Below are 21,747 nucleotides of genomic sequence, written 5' to 3'. Positions count from 1 at the left end.
CATAGGATTCATTCCTAATGGCTTAAATGCTAATTTCTTATTAGTTCTTCCAAAAGTTAAAAATGCTAAAAGAGCAAACCAATTTAGACCAATTGGATTGATGAATTTCAGTTTTAAAGTTACTACAAAAATCATTACAAAAAGGTTAACTGAAATTATCAAGAAAGTGGTTTCTCCTCAACAGGGTGCTTTCATAAAGGGGAGAAATATTCAAGAAAAGATTGTTATGGCCTCTGAATTAGTAAATGACATGGATTACAAGAGAAGAGGTGGTAACATGGGATTGAAACTAGATATCACTCAAGCCTATGATTCTCTAAGCTGGGAATTCTTGTTTCAAGTAATGCTAAAATTTGGTTTCTCAAGTAATGTTACTAAATGGCTTCATACTCTTTTAAAGTCAGCAAAGATACCTGTTTTGTTAAATGGAGGGCCAGTGCGGTATTTTCAAGTTAGTAGAGGGCTGAGACAAGGTGATCCACTGTCTCCACTCCTTTTTGTTATAGCTGAAGATTTCTTGAGCATAATTTTAACTAGAATGGTGCAGAATAATCAAATTCTTCCAATGATTACAAGAAACAATGTCCATCCTTCTCATATATTTTTTGCAGTTGATATTTTTATTATTTGTAATGCTGACAATAGGAATGTGAGAAAACTTTTGAAGTTATTACAAGACTATCAAGCTGCTTCTAGTCAAATGATTAGCTTAGAAAAAAGAAAATGTTTTATTGGTGGTATAAGTGAAGCAAGAAAGCATGAAATTGCAGAAGTGTGTAATATGCCTCTCTAACAATTCCCTGACAAATATTTGGGAGTAATGCTTGAACCAGGAAGAGTAAAATCCTCTCATTTATGGGGCATAGTTGAAATGATGCAATAAAGTTTAGCTGGATGGAAAGGTAGACTGCTTTCATTCCAAGAAAGATTGATTTTAGTAAAATTTGTCTTATGTAGTTATCCCATATACTCAATATTAGTATATAAGTGGCCTAAAACAATAACCAAGGCATGTGAAAGAATTATCAGAAACTTTCTTTGGTCAGGGGATCCTGCTACAAGAAAAGTGGTTACATTAAAATGGGATTTAGTTTAATCTCTAATGGAGGAAGGTGGTCTTTGTTTAAGAAGATTGGAAATTCTAAATAAAGCCCTTTTGATGAAGTTATATTGGAAAATCTTAAATGGTGAAGATGAGTTGTCCATATATTTTCAAGCTAAGTATCAAGACAAGAATGGAGATTGGATTCATTACTATAAAAAATCCTCGATATGGCCAGGTATGCAATGGGTAGCAGCATATGTGCACAATCATTCAATATGCATAGTGGGGAATGGAGAAAAAAATTCAATTTGGAAAGAAAAATGTATAAAAGAGAAATCTTTACTAGAAATCTTCCCTGAAAATTATTTTTTGATTTAATTTCCAGATATGAAAGTCTCTGACATTTTACTAGAGGGTGAATGGGTTATTCCAACAGAAATGCTGGAGATGTTTGATACAAATGAACTCCCTGTTGCTGATAATAATGAAGATAGAAGAATTTGGAGCCCTACTATAACTGGTGATTTCACAGTTTCTTCAGCAGTGGAGGCTATCAAAAGGAAATATCCAAAACTTCAGTGGACAAAAAAGGTATGGAATCACTCAATCCATCCATCCATCTTTAGTAATGTGTGGAAATTGAAGAGAAATATATGCTCCACTGATGAAAAAATGAAAAAAAGAAACTCCAGCCTTTCTTCTAGATTCCCCTTTTGTAGAAATGATGAAGAAATTTTAGAACATATACTGTGGAACTGTAATCACAGTGACATTGTGTGGAAATGGCTAGGTGACATGTTCTGTTTTAAAAATCCAAGATCATTTGAGGAGATTTTTACTTTTGCAAAGTATAAGAGCTCTGCAGTAAAGAAATATGGATGACTGCTGCACTCATTACATTGAGAGAACTCTGGTTTTTGAGGAATATTTATGTATTTGAAAATGAAAGATTCAATGAACAGACTATCAAGACTAGAATTCTTAAACTTACTACAGAGATGAAGTAAGAATGAAGGGAAAAATGTGGAACTCAGCATATGACTTGCAGATTCTGAAACTTTTTAATATGAGCTGTAGAAGAACTGTTTCTGCAAGAATCCAAGAAATCTATTTTTCTCTTCCAGTGAACAATCAGATTTTACTTTGTTGTGATGGTGCATCAAAAGGTAACCCGCGAATGTCGGGGTATGGTTTTGTTGGGAGAACTTCAAATGATGAATGTATAGTTGTTATGGCAGGAGGCTTGGGAGTGGCTACAAACTACTTTCCAGAAGTTATGGCATCACTGTGTGCTGGAGAAGGGGCTATCACGAATGGTAAATTGGAGGTTATATTCAGAATATACTCAAAAGAAGTTGTTACAGCATTTACATCAGGGCATATTCCATGGTTTGCAATCACAAGATGGTATAAAATTATTGAATGTTTGTTGTCCTGGAGTTTTATTCACAGCTACAGAGAAGTAAACTTCTCTGCAGATTTTATGGCTAAAAAAGGAGAAAGCTTACTCTTCACAGGAAGACCACCATTCTTACACAGTATGAAAGTTGAATATCAGCCTTATTATAGATTTTGCTAAAGAATATTCAATATTAGTCCAATTTAGTTTTTCTGTAGTGAAGTAATGTAATCAGCCTAGCTATAAAGGCCCATTAAGCCTAATGGGCTTTTGTTGTATTTGTTGAGCATTTTTGATTAATAAAATTTATATGAGTGAGCAAAAAAAAAAGTATTCGGTAATCTCCAACTTACGAATATGTATATTTGGTTTCAATTTATGTACTATTACTTCCGATTGTTTAGAATCCATTTCCTAATACTTGGTTGCTTATCTATATAAGCATGGATCTATGACCACTTTTCTATTCTGAAGTTGGCCGGAGAGAACCCGGAGTGGCGCAAAGGTACTATTAGAGGAACAAAGTATATCTTCGAAGACAACTGTTCTAGGTTAAAAGAGTAGCAGTTGATTTGCATGAGGGATATTTTGGACCAAATGAAGGCCTCAGATGTATGGTTTGATCCATACAAGGAAGACCGAGCTAGTGGGTATATTAATGTTCGGTCGGACTTGTCCCTTTATTTTGGACCATTGTGGCACCCCACATGATATGTGATGTACAACTCCTCTAGGATGATGCGACAAAACGAGTATGTACAACATCAACCAATGGATCAGTTCGGGGATTTCTACAAATTGGAGTTGAAAAACTGCTCTTTTAGTGGTGTCAATCTCACAATAGTTCACTCAGGCCCACCTAGTGTTCTTGAGAACTGGGATAAGAGGACAAGTTACATTATCAACACTGGTAAACCTGTCACCCGAGGTGATGAAAATTCTCCAAGCTATATGAGTTGGTATAGGAAGGTATCCCATCCTTTGGTTATCCGTGAAGTTAAATCAAAGACTACTTCGGCGGGGTCCAGTTATAATTGTATCATCAAAGACAAACCAAATGATTATGATAGACTGGTGTGTATTCTTATAACATTTTTCGTTTTATATTATGGCTATAAATCTTAAGTAATATTCGTTTGATGTTATATCATTATGTATAAAAACAGGTGAATAGGTTTAAGAAAGTTTCCAACATGTTAACTGCATACATGAAGAGCAGAGATCCCGTGCCAGCTGAGAGGATAAAAGAGGCTAGAGACCTAGTTGATAATATGGATAATGAAGATTACGCAGCTCAGTTTGGGGAGAAAGGCACGAAGAAGCATCCGCCCAAGATGGCAGTATCAAAGACGGGTAAAAGAACTCGAGCTTCATCGAGGGTTGAAGGTGCTCCAACTGAAGGTGCTCAAACTCGTGGTCGTGCATGACTTGGAGGTAATCACGGTCATAAAGTCAAGAAGACAAGGGAGAATAGATGACAAATTTCTGTTTCATAGTATTTATAGTTTGTGTTGGATTGTGTCGTTTTTAAGCTTTGTGTTGGATTATGTCGTTTTTAAGGTTTGGATCGGATTTAAGTTCTTAAATCACGTTATGGTTTGTGAATGGTTAGTTTTATGGATTATGAATGGTGTATGAGTTTAACAATGATTTGCAAGGGACTCAAATATAACATCATGAAACTGTTGAATTTTGATGCACAATCGGGAGATTTGTTAATATATATATATCTTCCGAATGTAGAAAAGTATAAAGTTTTGTCAGTCCCTGGTAACAATCGTAGGTCATGTCAACTAATATATCTTCCGATTATTACAAGTTCAAAAATTAGTTTTTGGGCCACTCTATATTCGGAAAACATAAAATTTGAATGACTACCGAATATAGTAGTCAAGCATTTCGAAATTCCAAAGCTTATGGTCGTTCCAAAATGCCAAAACCTAAGGATTTTGGCAGGTTTGGATGTTTGATCCACTCTATATTCGGAGGTTTAGGTAACTATTTTTTCGTCCGATTGTTACAAGTTCAAAATTTGAAGATTTTCAGTTTTTCCAAAAATCTGATTTTTGAGCCACTCTATATTCGGAGGTTTGGTCAACAAGTTTTTCGACCGATTGTTTCAAGTTCAAAATTTGAAGATTTTCAGTTTTTTCAAAAATCTGATTTTTGAGCCACTCTATATTCGGAGGTTTGGTTAACTAGTTTTTCATCCGATTGTTACAAGTTCAAAATTTGAAGATTTTCAGTTTTTTAAAACATCTGATTTTTGAGCCACTCTATATTCAGAAGACGTAAAATTTAAATGACTACCGAATATAGTAGTTTAGCATTTCGAAATTCCAAGGCTTATGGTCGTTCCAAAATTCCAAAACCTAAGGATTTTGGCAGGTTTGGATTTTTGAGCCACTCTATATTCGGAGACTTAGTTAACTAGTTTGTCTTCCGATTATTACAAGTATCATAATCGGGAGTTAACAGTTAAAACTAAATGTCCGATTATAAAATATTTAATGTGCTGATGATTACATGTTGCATACACTCGTGTTACACCTCGTCTAAACAATCACATTTTCAAAACAAGAGTCGTTGAAACCATAATCTATATAAGGAGGGTATCCTCTTCCCCTATATGCAACAAAAATAAATTTTAACTCTCTATAACATCAAAGAAATCATCTTCAACATAGTGTCCCAACCATACATTAATCCTACGGAGTTCACGATGGAAGAAGATTTATCTTTATGTAGGCGCTATGTTCAATTATATCCGAGGCGAGGAGAAGAATGTATGCAAGGAGGCGTAATGAGTATGAGTTATTTGGGGAGAATTCACGAAAAAATTTGCGTCGACACCGGTAACCCAAATAACCATCACTCTGTTGATATTTTCTGCCGAGTTGGTTCAATAAACGGACACGTCGAAGAATTCGTCCATTTAACTTATCTTGTGAATCAATATCGATTGAGGGGCGAAACGAATGATGAGGTTACAGAACGATCTCTCGGGACTCTTTCCTCTGCGTCTTTCTTACGTATTTACTATTCTTTCCCTCGTGACTCTTTCATACCCCACCTCGCTCACAAATCATTTCAAATCGAGTATCACCCACATGATTGTTTTGAACTACAACGCACATCTTCTCTTTTGCCTTGTTGATAAGCCATTCTCTTTCCTCCGCCTTACTTGCAAATGACTAAACGCGCATATAACAAAACAAATATCATAAGTATAAGCATTTAACATACATAATTTGAAAAATAAATAAAAATAATAGTAATGAGTATACCAAATCGTTTGCATAGTGTAGGGAAGTATCGGACCTCAAATAAAAATAATCAACAACTGCTACAACGACCTGCAAATTGAAGCAACAAGTTTTACTATAACAATCGGAATTCATGTAGTAAGTTTTCCAACTGATTGTTCTATAATCAGTAGCATATTGTGTGCCCCAAACTACCGATTTCAATAGAAAGATTTAGGCAGTCTCCTGAGTACAAAAAAACACATAATCGGAAGAAATATATATGGTAAAACTTCTGAATATAAACAATCAGAAGCTAACATAATTAATATACCTCTGATTTTCAAAGAAGAAGAATTACAATTTTTACAACTTTGCGAAAATTTTACTTTGGGGCAATGATATATTCGGTAGTTAGATAAGTTTACATTACTACCGAATGTAGATATTTTGGAAAATTAATTTGGGGGTTTTTGCATATTCGGTAGTAATATACTTTATTGGAACTACCGAATGAAGATATTTGGTATTCAGTATGTATTCGGTAGATATGTAGATACATTATCTACCGATTCTGGGTAGTTCATGGCATTCAATACATGCAGAAATCGAGTTTTATTGTTTACAAACACATACAAAGTGGGTATTTGAGTTTCTTAGCACAATACATGTATGTTTGATGCAACATTAGCTTCTATATCGGGTGATTCTCCGTTTTCTTCCATGAAAGCGTCGTCTAGGGCTTCCTCTCAATAAAAGTTTGGATCATTCAACATTAACCCAAATCGTCTTCTCTGTACGGTCGTGAACCTTCAACATTATGTTCTTCATGATGATTCTCACCTTCTTCTTCATATTCATCCATTTTTGTTGATTATTTAAGAAAAAATGGGTTTTTCCTTTTTTTCCCTCCTTCTTCTTCTCTATAACTCAAAAATAAAAACAAATGAACAAAATGAAACAAAATTCCTTCAAATACTACACCACTACGATCGGTTTTTCTTTTTTTTATCTACCGAATGAATTCGGAGGTTAAATATCTTATATTGTCTACCAATTATATAAGGACAATTTTGTCATTACAAATTACGCGAGATAAGGGCTGGCTTCAATTTACTTTTGGGTGACCCTATTTTGTTTTGGTCCCTAATTCCTTTTGAGTGGCCCCTAAAAATGCTAGGCCTTTTTTTGTCATGCCACCTGGGTTTTATTAGATTTGGACCCGTGAATATATACAACAACACATTATCCCATACAGCCCTGACCAACTACCACAGAAGATACAAAAAACAAGATATAGAGATGCAACAACTATGGTAGGATGGCAAGCACCAACGGAACATTGGATCAAGATAAACTCAGATGAGCGGCGAAAGGTAACCCTGGACCAGCAGGAACGGGTTGCGTTTGTAGAACTCATACATGTGAAGTTATCATGGCACTGACATCTGCATTAGGAAACACAACATCACTAATGGCCGAGACGTGGGGTATACTACTAGCAACAAGGATAGCAAGGCAAAAAACGTGGCAAAAAGTTTGGTTCAAAGCAGACTCGGTGTCACTAGTTCAATTGATAAACGACAACGAAGATACACCCTGGTTGGTTCAAAGCAGACTCGGTGTCACTAGTTCAATTGATAAACGACAACGAAGATACACCCTGGTACCTAACAGGAATGCTACAAGATATCAAGAAGCTGATGACCGAGATATCTGTAGATACCAAATATATCATAGACACGTGGCAGTAGATTAAAGTTTCATCAACTTACAACTCTACATCAACATACACTACAACTTTCTATGTTAGCTTAATTATTAAGCTAAGGGTAATATGGTAAATGTCTTTGTACCTCTCTCCTGATATAAAGGAAGATATTAGGGTAGAAGAGTGATGGGCTCTTTTTGATCAGTTTGACCTCTTTCACTTGCAGAACTGCTCTTTAATGGAGCCTCTTCTTACACACTTAATAAAATCACTAACCCGTGGACGTAGGCCTCAGTATGCCGAACCACGTTAAATCCGGTGTCAACATTTCAGTATCTCTCACCTCTTTCTTCTTACATTTCATTGATCATTCTACTGTTATCATTTTCACCATTAAATCTGATTTACTTGTGGCTCTAGATTTTTAGCAGCCACAATTTGGCGCTAGGAAACTGGGAGAGATGTTAAAGAATTTATTTCTCCTGTATTTTATTAAAATCAAGTCTATTCCAGTGAGGGATCTATTCTCTTTTCTTATGCTTCAGTGAAGAATTTACATCGATGTAAAAAATCAGATATCACCAAATCTATGAAGATATCAACAGATCTAAACACCACCCCTATATTGTTTATTCCTCATTAAAAAAAAAGAATCCTAGTAATTGACAGTCGTTTTACGCTCTGTCAAAAGTCGTCAACCAACTCAAATCTTGATTTCTTAATTTGGAAATAAACTAAATTCGACAAAACCCAAAACCTAAAATTGAATTTTGATCTTCCACACAGAGAAGAAAAAAGAAAACGAAGAAGGTGGTCCTGATCTGAATTCATCATTCAATCATGGCGATAAGAGCGACGGTATCTAGATTTCCAATAGATGCTGATGCTCAAGAAGCAAGGGGATTACAATGGGGTGTTACAGTATCACCATTTTCACTTACAGATGAAAATGGTATTGCTCCTGTTTATGGTAACGAAGGTCATCTTCTACCAAGATCTCGAAATTCCAGTTGATGGATCTGAAGAAGAAGCTATGCAAGCTCGTCCAGTTTATGTTGCAGCTGTGGATTTGTCTTGAAAGTAGAAGTGTACGCAGTTGGAAACCGACGTACAGAGAATCACGATGCCTGAAAATGGTATTGCTCATGTTTATGGTAACGAAGGTCATCTTCTACCAAGATCTCGAAATTCCAGTTGATGGATCTTAAGAAGAAGCTATGCAAGCTCGTCCAGTTTATGTTGCAGCTGTGGATTTGTCTTGAAAGTAGAAGTGTACGCAGTTGGAAACCGACGTACAGAGAATCACGATGCCACGGAGAAGAAATCGTACACTCCAACCACGCAGCACTAGCAACGCAGAGAAATTTGGACCTTGCAAGCCGCAGCCGAAGAAAATAAAGTTACATAAGCTGCGTTGTTAAACTTTAGCTAATCTTTTGACATTTGTGAAACCGCAGGCATAGATATGCAGATACAAGCTTCATTCCCGCAGTTAAATCTCTGAAGCCTCGAAATCCGATGCTCAAGTCCCTCACCGAAGCTTCAGTTCCGCTGCTCAGTTTCCGATGCTCAACTCCTACTCTGAAGCTTAAAGCCCGATGATCAACTCCCGCTATGAATCTCAAATTCCGATGATCAAATCCCGCTCCGCAGCTCAATTCAACTCCGAAGCTTCAGGCCCGCTACCAAACTCCCATTCCGAAGCCTCAATCCGGAGACTCAATTCGGAAGCTTCAATCCGCAGACTCAATTCCGAAGCCCAATTCCGCAGATTCAATTCCGAAGCTCAACTCCGTGGTTAAATTCTGCATCTCAGGTTGAACTCCCCAGATTCAATTCCGCAGCTCCAGCTCCGTAGGATATCACCCAGCGTAATCACAACCTCCTCACAACAGATAAGTTTCATTTCCTTTTTCGTTTCATTTGATATAATTTAACATGGTTTGTTCAATCCATGTCTCTACTCTGTATGGATTATCCGCTCATGTGTGAAATGATCCACTCTTCCTATACATTTTCTTGCATACCCAAAGGCTGCAGGTATGATTTTGCTTTTGTGTGACCTAAATAACAAATTGTTTAGTCACACCTGAACTTGTATGGTTAACATGTTCGGTAAAATGCTTAGCCGAGCCACTAGTATGGTTTTAAGTTTCACATCCTCTGCTTAGGTCTAATTCATGTTCAAATACCATCAACAAATTGGTTTCCGTTTTTTATATCTAAATTAACTAATCATCTTGATCTTATTCTAGTTTTACGACTTAAATTTAGGCTCTTAAATCAACGGATAGTTGCTATTTGAATCTTGTTTGGTGGGGCATTGAATTCAGTAAAGCCTCAAGAGAAGCTCTGCGTTGTCACCGCGGCTAAAGAAAAGAAGCTGCATCACCCATGAGATAGTAGTTGATTGTGGAAATGATAAGCTTTACCTAATTCTTTAAGTTTTAATTCTGGGTTCACTTATTAACATGCCTATTTTGGGTTTTTAATTTGGATTATTGATTTGTAGGCTCATCTCAGAATCAATGGATGATCACTACTCGTACAACGTTCTGGAAAGCAGAAGTCGAGAGTTTGCCAAATGACATTTCACACCACATATACAGATAAAGTCCTTGACTAACTCATTAATCTTTGATATATTCCATCGTTTTGTTTCATGAAAGTGCAGAGGCAGAAGTGAACTGTTAACAAATTATTTCTTAACTAATGATTGTTCCTGCTTTATATGTTTAACCATTTGCACTAACATTTATTGCAAAAGAATTCAGTAACACACGGTGGGAGCAAGCATTGGTTTGATTTTTGAGTGTTCAAGTTTCTTCATTCCTTGACAATTCACTCTATACTGATATAAAAATTGTATTTTTGTAGCATTGCTACCAACGAAATTAGGTGATACTTATGCAACACCAGTTTACAATAACAAAGGGCAGCGAGAATCAAGCTACACGTGTACACGGACTCGCAAAAGTGCCAAAATTGGATGAGTTTTAATTTCCTTCTCTTTTTGATTTTAAGGATTATAAAAGACTTCACCCAAAAAGTGACAGAGCATCATAACTAAGGAAGGAGCAGTAACATTTTTGGTGCGAACATGGATGAGAACAACCTGGCACGCAATTGTCCCCTTAATACACTCTCATCATGGAGGACTTTGGCCTATATATTCCCAGTATTTACACGTTTTATCATCACTAACTGTGCCTCTGGTTATTATATTTATTACTACTGCTCTTACTACTAATGTCATCACTTACCTCTTGAGTTCCGCCTTTTAGTTCTTAATGCCACAGGGTGCAGTCCTCAATGCCACAAAGAAACCAGACCGTAGAGAAAACGATAAATGTTAGATTCTATCATTAATATTTAAGGGCATTTTCTGTTCTTCTTCATCTTGACATGGCAGGGGGCAAAAAGTGAGCTTTAGGCAGGCGCAAAAATGAGTTAATAGCACGTTGATTCTCAACTGGTGTATTCACTCGACAAATTTTATTGTTACCTCTTCGTTATTACTCTCTCGTTAATCTTTATTGTCGAATATCCTATTGTATTTTGTTTTTCTTGAAAGCGCAGGTTCAAAATGAGTTAATAGCAGGTTTTTCTCAACTATCTGTGCTCTCTTGACAACCTTTATTGTTACATCTTCGTTATTACTCTCTCAGTAATTATTATTGTTGCATATACTATGGTGTTTATCTTTCTTGTTAATCTAATCTTTATTGTTACATCATACTGGAGAAAAATGCAAGTTTGTGAAAACACCAACTTCTTCTCAGAAAAGATTCCTGCTTCCGTTCTGTTCAGTCGCGCAGCCAGTAGACCGCAGATTGTCATTATCGTCTTCAACGGCAAGTTTGCATCACGCAACATAGTCACGGCCTCATGGGAACCAATAAGTTTTATTTTCTTTCTGTCTCATCTATTTTAGTTTAACATGGTTTGAGTAATCCTTGTGTCTAATCTATATGATTTATTCAATCCGTAATAAGTGTTCAATTCTCTAGCTAATCTTTAATCCGCTAAAATGGCATTTTCTGTAGCTATTCTTCTTGACAATGCTGGGGGCAAAAGGCCTTCTTCAGGCAGATGTAAAAATGAGCTATAGCAGCTGCAAAAAGAAGCTAATATCAGTCTCTTCTCAACTATCTGTGCTCCCTTGACAATCTTTATTGTTACATCATACTGGGGAAAGCACTTACATGCAATCTCTCAGGACTCCCCCGTAAGTGTCTATGAGTGTATGACCGGGGGGAAGGCTTCCAGAAGAAAGAGATACCCAACATGACACGCCTTTGGCAGCTCGGCGGAACGGGTGTTTGTTTATATTGCATACGCCACGTTACCGAGAGTTTTGGATCCCCACCGCTTGGTAATCCCCTGGCCAGGGTTTAGCCAGCGGGGTGACAGGTCCACACGTAACGCAAGGTAAAACCCCCTTGTGAGTTTACGAGATCAAACACTCATCCCACACTTACAGAACATGGACTTCAGCACCAATCGATGGTTCGATCCGCAACAGACAAGACATAAAGCTTTCATGTACATATGCTGCTACTGCTGAGTGCTGGACATAGCTGTTAATACCCGTCAGTCACCGGCCATTTTTGCGGCTGCACACAACAATTACGAGAAAGCATGTATCAATGAGAAAGGGTAAGACGCATTTGAGCTCTTTGTTTGCAGGGATGTTTCAGAACTTCGGTAAAGAATAGGGGAAGGTATTAATACTTCGGTGTATCATATTCTTTACCTAAATTCTTTTACAGAGAGCCCAAGCCATTCAACAAGAGGCAATACTTCTTATTACTCCTTATAAACGGTAAAGAGTGGTATTTCTCTCTTATACTTCATACTTCTAATTGGTTATACTTCGTGTACTTCATATTGGGTATACTTCATACTTCTTATTTAAGAATACTTCATGCTCATTATTGGTAGTGCGTCAGACTACTCCAAGGATTGATAATTCTTATTTCGGCACTTTATACTTCTTACGCGCAATGTACTTCTTCAACAATTTATGCTTCTTACTTCTTATACTTCATGCTTCTTGTCGAAGAGTACTTACTGCGGAGTTTTTATTTTTATCATACTTCTATTCGTTAGTGACCATTGTTACTTCGTGTACTTCCACTCCACATACTTCTTATATGTTTCTCAACGATACTTATCTCATTACCTCTACACTCATAAAGTGCTATCAGTCGGCAAGTTTTGCTAGAATATATCCTTTATACAGAAATCATTGCTTATTATTATTAATTGTTTCCATATGGACTAATTTGGCACACGCGTGAACAACAAAAGATGAAGGCGCCATTGGCTCCAGTCAGGACAAGGTGCTAGTACATACGAAGGAGAACTGAACTCATTCGGCTTGTACAACTGTAACAGAATGATGCAGGAAACTTAACCCAACTCACATGTGTATGCATCCTACAAATGTTAACAGATCAGTTTCAATGTTCTTTGGTTTTGCAGGTATGTAAGCCTAGAGTAGTACATCCAGTATACCCCAAACGGCCTTCGACAGGATACTCCGTACCACCATCACTACGTGCATGTGCTATGGACGATGCAACTACAAACCTTCGCAGATTCAATCCTTGAGTCGACATTGATCAAGGATACCTCGGAATATCGCAAAGAATGTGGGAAAGTATGTATACTCCAGCGTTAGCGTTACATTCTTCACTGTCTAATGCAGTCAAAGTGAAGAAGTGCAGCTAGAGCAGCAGAGCGTGAATCTTTCACTGGGGCAGAATCAACTCAAAACCGAAAGACAACTCCATCAATCAAAGAAAAAAAAAATCAAGCCACCTGCAGGTCAAGTTAAAACTAAGTTAATACATGTTTGAGTCGCTGAGCAGTATCGTTTGGTTTTCTTGTTTCAGAAAAACATAACCAAGCCTCCAGTACAATACAATTCAACAAAGTCTACCACGCTCCTAGCAAGACAAGTAGCACCAATGGGCAGCCATCTCCATAAGAAGTAAGTGCACCAACCTAAATCTCAACCCTTTTGGCAACATGCAGGTCTAGCCCACAACCATTTACAACTAGAAACAAGCAAAGCTACACACCAGTTAAGACAGATCCACATGGACACTCGCAACAGAGCTAAGTACTCTTACCTCTTGAATCTGACACAAAAAAAAAAAAAAAAATGTTGTAGTACAGATTTTCATAAAGATGGAATGGATGGCGAGTTCCATTCATCTAGTTATCATCTCTGTTCATAACGTATTGGGATGAGATCGTTACACTAATGTGTGCTTATGTGTAAGTATTGGCGGAAAAACTCTGTACTTAAGTGAACATTTCAGGGAAAAATCTCTCATCATGACAAGGAAGGGAAAAAGCAACCACCAGGGCAGCACATGATCCAGGGACAAAATTCTCTGCGCTATTGCCAAGCATCAGCGACGCGATAGCAGCATCAGACCTAGTCAAGACGAAGCACAGAGCATCAACAACATCAACTATCAAAGCAAAAGTACAGTCAAGACATGGAGATATTTTCTTAAGGATCGTTCATCAACAACCCTCAAGAAAAGGGGCTAATTGTAGATACCAAATATATCATAGACACGTGGCAGTAGATTAAAGTTTCATCAACTTACAACTCTACAACAACATACACTACAACTTTCTATGTTAGCTTAATTATTAAGCTAAGGGTAATATGGTAAATGTCTTTGTACCTCTCTCCTGATATAAAGGAAGAGATTAGGGTAGAAGAGTGATGGGCTCTTTTTGATCAGTTTGACCTCTTTCACTTGCAGAACTGCTCTTTAATGGAGCCTCTTCTTACACACTTAATAAAATCACTAACCCTTTCGGCCTCAGTATGCCGAACCACGTTAAATCCGGTGTCAACATTTCAGTATCTCTCACCTCTTTCTTCTTATATTTCATTGATCATTCTACTGTTATCATTTTCACCATTAAATCTGATTTACTTGTGGCTCTAGATTTTTAGCAGCCACAATATCACAGGTAAAAGTCACACAAGACTATCGAGAAGCTAATCAGGTGGCGGATAGCAAATGAGGCGATCGAACATCAACAACAACATCCTACTTCATCGACAACAAGAATCTGGGACAACAACTGCCCATCTTTTATTACCAATATTGTAAACGATGATAGAAATGGGGTGAAATTTGCCCGCTCTGTACGTACCTTAATAATTTAGTTTTTTCAATTAAAAAAAAAAAAGAAAAAAAAAAAAGAAAAAAAAAGGTCTGACTAAATACCGTCAATAATTGTATTTTATTAATCCAAGTTCATGCTCCAAAAAAAAAGAAGTCACTCGGTGGAAAAACAACATGGACAATGGCAATCTAAAACTACCCATCTGCTAACAAAATAAAGAAGGGAAAAAAATACCACTACCGTTCTCCCAATTTTTCCGGATGTTCCCCGAAGGGACGATACGACCTTCGTTACTCTCAACGAGAAGTACCATGAACCACTACTTCTATATTCGCTCTTTTCTATTTGCCTTTTTCTCTCTTATTCAGATCTTTATTTCTAACTTGCTCTACTAAGAGCCAATCTTCCCCAAGAAATAGTGCCGACTGCACTATGAGATCACCCCTTAGGAATCAATTGATAAATTACTGTTTGCTCAGATTCCTAATGACGTAAGGAAGAATACCACCATGGTTGAAATACGCCAGTTCTACCTGTAAATTAAACACCCCAACATGAAAGATTCAGATGCTAGTACACTAGCTAGATAGTTTCAGTCATACTTGTCAAACCAAACATTGAATTTTGCACGCATGTATATGTCTCATGATTATGGATTAAGAGGACAAGCATAAGTATTAAAAGCACCTCAGTGTCGAATCGGGCTGTGCAGATGAAAGATTTGCCAGTGTCAGTAACAACAGTAACATCTTGGCCGGGTCTTATCTCACTAACATTGCTAGGAAGGTCAATACTGTAGCGCTCGTGACCAGTCAGGCCAAGTGTTTCAGCATCTTCACCGGTCTTGAAACATAGAGGGATGATACCCATTCCAACTAGATTACTGCGGTGGATTCTCTCGAAGCTCTTGGCGATTACTGCTTTCACTCCCTGACATAGGAGATACGAGTTGAGTAACCAAAAGTAGTTTCAAACATCGGGCGGTAACAACTTTATTTAAGGGGTCATAGTATTATGCAAAACTAACCAGCAACATTGGACCCTTTGCTGCCCAATCCCGGGAGCTTCCACTTCCATATTCTGCTCCAGCCAGGACAATAGTGTCGTGCCCAGCTTCCATGTACCTCTGATAATAAGAGAACGATCAACTAAGTGCAGTAACTCGAGTGGTGACTCAACAAATAAACCATATCAATTTTACAGAAATGGGGACTAAAAACACGAATAGCATAAACCTATTAACATGTAGCTTACGAGACTAACTTGGGAAAATCAAGACAGACGCAACAGATCAATAAATAGTTGCATTCAGTCAGGAAAGCATTTATATTTCTACTCCCCAAATTTAGAGGAAGGGAATAAAATGAACAAAAGAGAACAAATTAAGCAACACAACCAAAGAATCTAAATTTCAGACAACTTACAGTAGCTGCATCAAACACATGGAGTTTTTCCCCTGTTGGAACGTGAATTGTTTTTGGACCCACTTCTCCATTCAAGAGCTTATTGACGAGACGAATATTGGCGAAAGTACCCCTAGCCATCACTTCATCATTACCACGACGACTACCGTAAGAATTGAAGTCCCTTCTATCAACCCCACGAGCAAGGAGGTACTTCGCAGCAGGGCTGTCCTTGTGAATGCTCCCAGCTGGTGAAATATGATCAGTTGTGATGCTGTCACCAAAGTTGAGCAAGCAAAAAGCATTCTTCACTCCGTGAGGACCAGGTGGATCCATTGTCATATTCTTAAAATATGGAGGCTCGTGAATGTAGGTTGAGTTGGGGTCCCATGAGTATAAAGAGGATGATGGAATTGATAGTTGATTCCACATTGGATTGCCCATTGTGATAGACTCATAAGTCTTCTTGAACATTTCAGGCAATACACTAGACCGAACAACCTAGAATGCAAGAAAATAACAGTCATTTAATAGCTGATGAAAATCATGAAACAATGCAAGTAGGGAAACATCATCATCTGCAAGATTAGAAGTTAATACTTCAGCAATTTCTTCCGTAGAGGGCCAAATATCCCTGAAATAAACACTTTTACCATCCTTCCCCACTCCGATTGGCTCCTTCTCGAAATCAATGTCAACCTGAAAAGTAATTTCATGTTAAAGGGGTCATTATAAATTAAACGTGATAATGAATCAAACCAAGCTACTCAATATGGGGGAATAAAACTAGTACACTTTCCAGTTTCCACAATTGGTATAAAAAGAGTCAGTACACAAAGTACATGTTTAACTAACTTGATAGTACACAAAGTACATGTTTAACTAACTTGATAATTTTCTTCTGCAGTAACTATTATGAATGACAATTATGAGCATACCGTGCCAGCAAGTGCATAAGCAACAACTAAAGGAGGCGAAGCAAGATAATTAGCTCGTGTCAAGGGATGCACACGGCCCTCGAAGTTTCGGTTCCCAGAAAGTACTGCAGCAGCAACGATATCTGGAAGTACATGCTACTATTAAATTCGACGAAAGTGAAACAAAGAAATACACAAATAGCAAAGCCATCACTCAACTTGACATTTAAATTTAAAATTGAAATTGAGATGACAATACTACCATTTTCTGAAATTGCAGAAGCAACAGTCTCGTCAATATCACCCGAATTCCCGATGCACGTCGTGCAACCATATCCAACAATATTAAAACCCTGCTGGTTCAAATACTTTTGCAGACCACTAAATACAAAGGCAAATCAAACACTATCAGTAACGATCATATTATTGTCAACAAACAGCTAAGTGTTCAAATTGTACCTCTGGAGAAGATACTTTGTAACAACTCCAGAACCAGGAGCCAGACTGGTTTTGATCCAAGGTTTAACCTAGTAGAAGATCAATTACAGGTCATTGACAATTCGATCCAAAAGAGAGATATTTATCAATCTATATGAATATAGTCAAAAAGATAGACCAATCTATGTGTATAAATTGAAGGTGGGACTCAATAAGTGACTAACCTCAAGACCCAGTTCGCATGCCTTCTTAGCAACCAGAGCAGCCCCGAGCATGACACTTGGGTTAGAGGTATTTGTGCAACTGGTAATTGCTGCAATGACAACACTACCATGCCTGAGTTCTGCTGACTGCCCATGGAACGGGAATTTTACGACTTTCTCCTGAGATTCTTTTGGAACAGCAAAACCCTGTGACATTACACTCGGAGATTGTAAACAGCCAAATTATGCAATATATACTAAAGAAAGTATCACACAGTTGGCCATAGTGGCCTCCTAATAATATTGAGATTCCACAATACATAAAGGTCTGATGACTAAAATCATTATGGACAAACTAGATATATGACTCCACCTAGATGATTTTCAGGACCTAGGGGCTATTAACAGCGCAAATTCCCAACCCTTAGTCACTTTTTCTAAGTGCTGGAGAATACTTACAAACCCTTGCCACTACACAAAACTACATCTTGCAAAAACATATTGCCAAAGAGCTTATCTAGGTTGAACAACATGCCTGGTTCATCTATTACTAAAATACAGATATTTGGGCAAATGACCCAGACCAACCCTGACATCCAGCTAGCGGCCGCCAAACAACTAAACTTGGAATCACATCAACCAAAACAAATTGAAACGCAAGTGCAGTTTGACCGCACCTTGAATCCAACCTTGCTATCCAAACAAGAATGCCAGTCTGCTTTCATTTCCTTCAAAGGAACGCGGTCATGAGGTCTGACACGGAGAGTGATTTAAATTTCGTACGATTTTAAAATAATCCAAAATATGGAATGGATATATGTGCGTTATCACGTAGAGCACATACCTCTTTGGTCCTGAAACACATGGTTCAACATCCTCAAGATCCAGTTGTAAATAGGAGGAGTATACTCTTGCTTGTTGAGGCTGAATCCATACAAAAGTATATATAATTGGGTAGGGACTCAAAAGTTTTAATATGAGCAATTGAAGTACTTGTTCAACTAACTTAATTGAAGTACTTGTTCACAGCATATTGTAAGTACTATAAATAAAGATCCATCATTATTACCTCATTATAGTCGACAAACATATTGTTCGCACGGAGATAGGTTTCTATCATAGCCACCTATTAAGAAACATAATAAAGTCAACTCATGGCATGGGAAGAACGGCGAAAAAAGCTACTTCAAGTAAAAGCACTCACGGTTTCATCACTTCTTCCAGTTAGTTTCAGATATTGTAAGGTGACATGATCTACAGGGAAGAAACCCATGGTAGCTCCATACTCCGGTGACATATTGGCTATAGTAGCTCGATCAGCCAACGACAACTCTCCCATGCCCTCACCTGCGAGCATTCATGGGTCACGATTAATGGCAACAGATCAGTGGCTGCTGAAAGGTCAAGCAAAATTTAGAATTTTACTGAAGCTGAACTTACCATAAAACTCAACAAACTTTCCAACAACTCCATGCTTCCTCAATATTTGGGTCACGGTTAAAACCAAGTCAGTAGCTGTGACTCCATTTTGTAACTTCCCAGACAACTTAAACCCAACAACACCAGGCAGCACCATGCTCATAGGCTGTTAATTTAATGAAGCTACAAATTAGATAGCAAGAACAGAACAGCTGCATGGAGTGAAAGAGCTTACCGGTGAAATAGATTTACAGGTTCATTCTAATTACTAGACTGTAGATTTGGCGAAAGTATGATACCTAAGAGTTTGGATACAAAGGGATAAGGTAACCATTACCTGACCAAGCATAGTTGCCTCTGCTTCAATTCCTCCCACACCCCAACCAGCAACTCCTAACCCATCAATCATAGTTGTGTGGGAATCAGTTCCGACAACGCTATCCGGATAGAGAGTGCCATCAGTGTTAAAAACAACTCGACCAAGATATTCCAGATTAACCTGAAATTTCATCAACGAGATTTGTTCATAGTATCAAGAATAGTGAATGACAACTAAAACTTTAAAAGTGACAATACATCAACAGTGTCCATTGTTACTTTTCACTTTGCTGGGAAAACACTAGCAGTGTAAAACAGACAATAGAAATCAACCCTAAAAAGCTCCTTTGGAAAGCGAAAATAAGTTCAGGGTATAAATATATTCAATGGTGAAGACCCGTCACCTGGTGTACAATACCAGAACCTGGAGGAACAACAAGCATATTGTGAAAAGCATTCGACCCCCATTTGAGGAAAGCAAATCTTTCCTTGTTCCTCTGGAACTCCAACTCCATATTTGATTGTACTGCATTTTCTGTTCTAGCTACATCAACCTGGACCGAATGATCGATCACAAGGTCAACAGGTACCTGGATGCCAAATAAATATATATTTAGAAGACACTATAGAAACAGAAGTTAAAAAACAAAATGAAGTGATGGAACTTCCTGTTTGGTTACATGGAAAAAGTTTAGTCGGTCCAGGTTAGCCAAAGAATATGAAGTGATTGATTCATTCCAAAGTGCTTTCCGAGTTTGCAACATTATGATTAAAGAGTACCAGCATGTCATAATTGGAAAGTATTGCATACCAAAGGGTTGATCTTGTTAGAATCACTTCCTAGCTTGTTCATTGCATCACGCATGCAGGCAAGGTCAACGACAGCAGGTACACCAGTAAAATCCTGGAAAACAAAGAAGTACTTAAAAAGAATATCGAATAAAACTTCCTTATTACCTACTCTTCATAGATTAACTTGTTGCATGTACCTGCAACAAAACACGAGCGGGCTTAAACGGAATTTCAACTTGCTTTGGTGCAGTCCTCTCCCAATCAATAATCTTCTCCACGTCTTCCTTCTTAACTTGAAAGCCATCACAGTTACGAATGGCAGACTCAAGAAGGATTCTAATAGAGTAAGGAAGCTTATCTGTGCCAATACAATGTGAAATTGAACCGAATTTCATGAATGATCATATTAAAAGCATAAAAACACTGTAAAAAAAAAACATAGTATTGGTGAAGTTGCAAAATTATCAACAAAGCTACCTCATACAGTTAGAGACTTACCAATCCTTGGATCATTGAGAGCAGGCAGACTATAGTATTTACCAAACTCACCGCCTCCGGGCTTGGGAAGACTAGTATAAATTCCCTTAAAAGCATTCTCAGAAGCTGAATACATCAAATTACACTGAGTCAGATAAAGTGCGTGGTTCAGGAATTATGTACTGAATCCAGAAGGTCCATAATTTACCCATTGTAGTTAAATTTCTTTGAAAACGCTCGATCAGGGGAAGCGGAGTGGCAGTTCTGACTTGAGACCTGAAACTCACCGGCAATCTCCAATCAAAACCGTGACTCTTCACGGAACCACTTATCGATCGATGACTAAATGATCTTCGAGAACTCGTAAAACACCGATTACAATTACTAGTAGCAGTGAATGAGGAAAGTAAACGAGTGGGTGAAGAACTAATAAATGTAGATAGAAAAGACGAGAACCGAACCCTAGAAATTCGGATAAGTTTTGAAGGAATAGATGAAGACGGTGGTGCAGTTATATACATGACGATTTACAACATCAAAGAAGATTAGGTTTCAGCACGTCAGAAATTCTGAACTTCGATGAAGAAGATAAGAATCAAACAACAATAATTGAGATAGATTCATAAATTTCTTCAACTGGTTTCCTGCTTGTTTCGTTGTCATTGTTGATTTGATGATCATAATCTAAACAGAGAGAGAATGACTTGGAAGAGTGTGCCAATTACTGGAGTATATTATCAATGAAGGTCGTAAGAGATATATACTTGGCACGTTTTAGTGTTTACACATGGGGCTGTTTGAATTATCTAGTGGTCTTCCACGTATTTTGACGGAAATTTTTGTTTAGTCTATCGCGGGAAACAACAGCGTGGCACCATTTTGGTTTTGTTCGAAATAATGAAGTTTGTTTGTTTGTTTGTTCTAGAAAGAGGATTTTCGAACCGCATAGAAAGAGGATTTTCGAGGTTTAGAAATGAATTATAGAACCGCAGAATTGGTCCGACTCCAAATCTGCCAACCGTGGAGGCTGTCACGAGGCTGTCACGAGTCCACACTGTGCAAATGCAATAACCAACCTTAACAACGCATTATACTCGGCAACACAGTCTCCGCATATCCGCATTTGGGTAAAAGAAAATTCTTGACTAAAATTCTATTTAGCTCGTACTGAATAGAGGCTCTGCTCACAATCATTTAAGCCACCAAAACAGCACAC

The 21,747-nt window shown here is 37.8% G+C and overlaps 1 protein-coding gene across 1 annotated transcript; it reads right to left on the bottom strand.

Annotated features, from left to right (window-relative positions):
- Positions 1-14,656: 14,656 nt before the first annotated feature.
- On the bottom strand, positions 14,657-21,248 carry LOC113304963 (aconitate hydratase, cytoplasmic-like). Its single transcript, XM_026554084.1, has 20 exons — positions 20,740-21,248; positions 20,553-20,657; positions 20,252-20,412; positions 20,074-20,166; positions 19,667-19,852; positions 19,282-19,443; positions 18,966-19,110; positions 18,730-18,872; positions 18,595-18,651; positions 18,370-18,449; positions 18,203-18,278; positions 17,547-17,732; positions 17,344-17,411; positions 17,147-17,265; positions 16,906-17,027; positions 16,568-16,666; positions 15,989-16,468; positions 15,592-15,690; positions 15,252-15,494; positions 14,657-15,097 (listed from the first exon to the last, which is right to left on the bottom strand). Exons 1-20 carry the CDS (start codon positions 21,050-21,052, stop codon positions 15,029-15,031), a joined length of 3,006 nt encoding a protein of 1,001 aa, XP_026409869.1. The 5' UTR covers positions 21,053-21,248; the 3' UTR covers positions 14,657-15,028.
- Positions 21,249-21,747: the final 499 nt, after the last annotated feature.

Source organism: Papaver somniferum, chromosome 1 (assembly GCF_003573695.1).
Source record: "Papaver somniferum cultivar HN1 chromosome 1, ASM357369v1, whole genome shotgun sequence".
Taxonomy (NCBI): Eukaryota; Viridiplantae; Streptophyta; class Magnoliopsida; order Ranunculales; family Papaveraceae; genus Papaver; species Papaver somniferum.
This window is presented reverse-complemented; position numbering and strand designations above follow the sequence as displayed.

What these genes read in the sequence shown, in the direction of transcription:
- LOC113304963 (XM_026554084.1), bottom strand. Translation starts at nt 21,052, where the DNA reads ATGTATATAACTGCACCACCGTCTTCATCTATTCCTTCAAAACTTATC. An exon ending in CTAACAAGATCAACCCTTTG is followed by an intron (nt 19,853 to 20,073) that starts GTATGCAATACT and finishes TTTGGCATCCAG; the next exon opens with GTACCTGTTGACCTTGTGAT. An exon ending in TTCTGCAATTTCAGAAAATG is followed by an intron (nt 17,028 to 17,146) that starts GTAGTATTGTCA and finishes ATGTACTTCCAG; the next exon opens with ATATCGTTGCTGCTGCAGTA.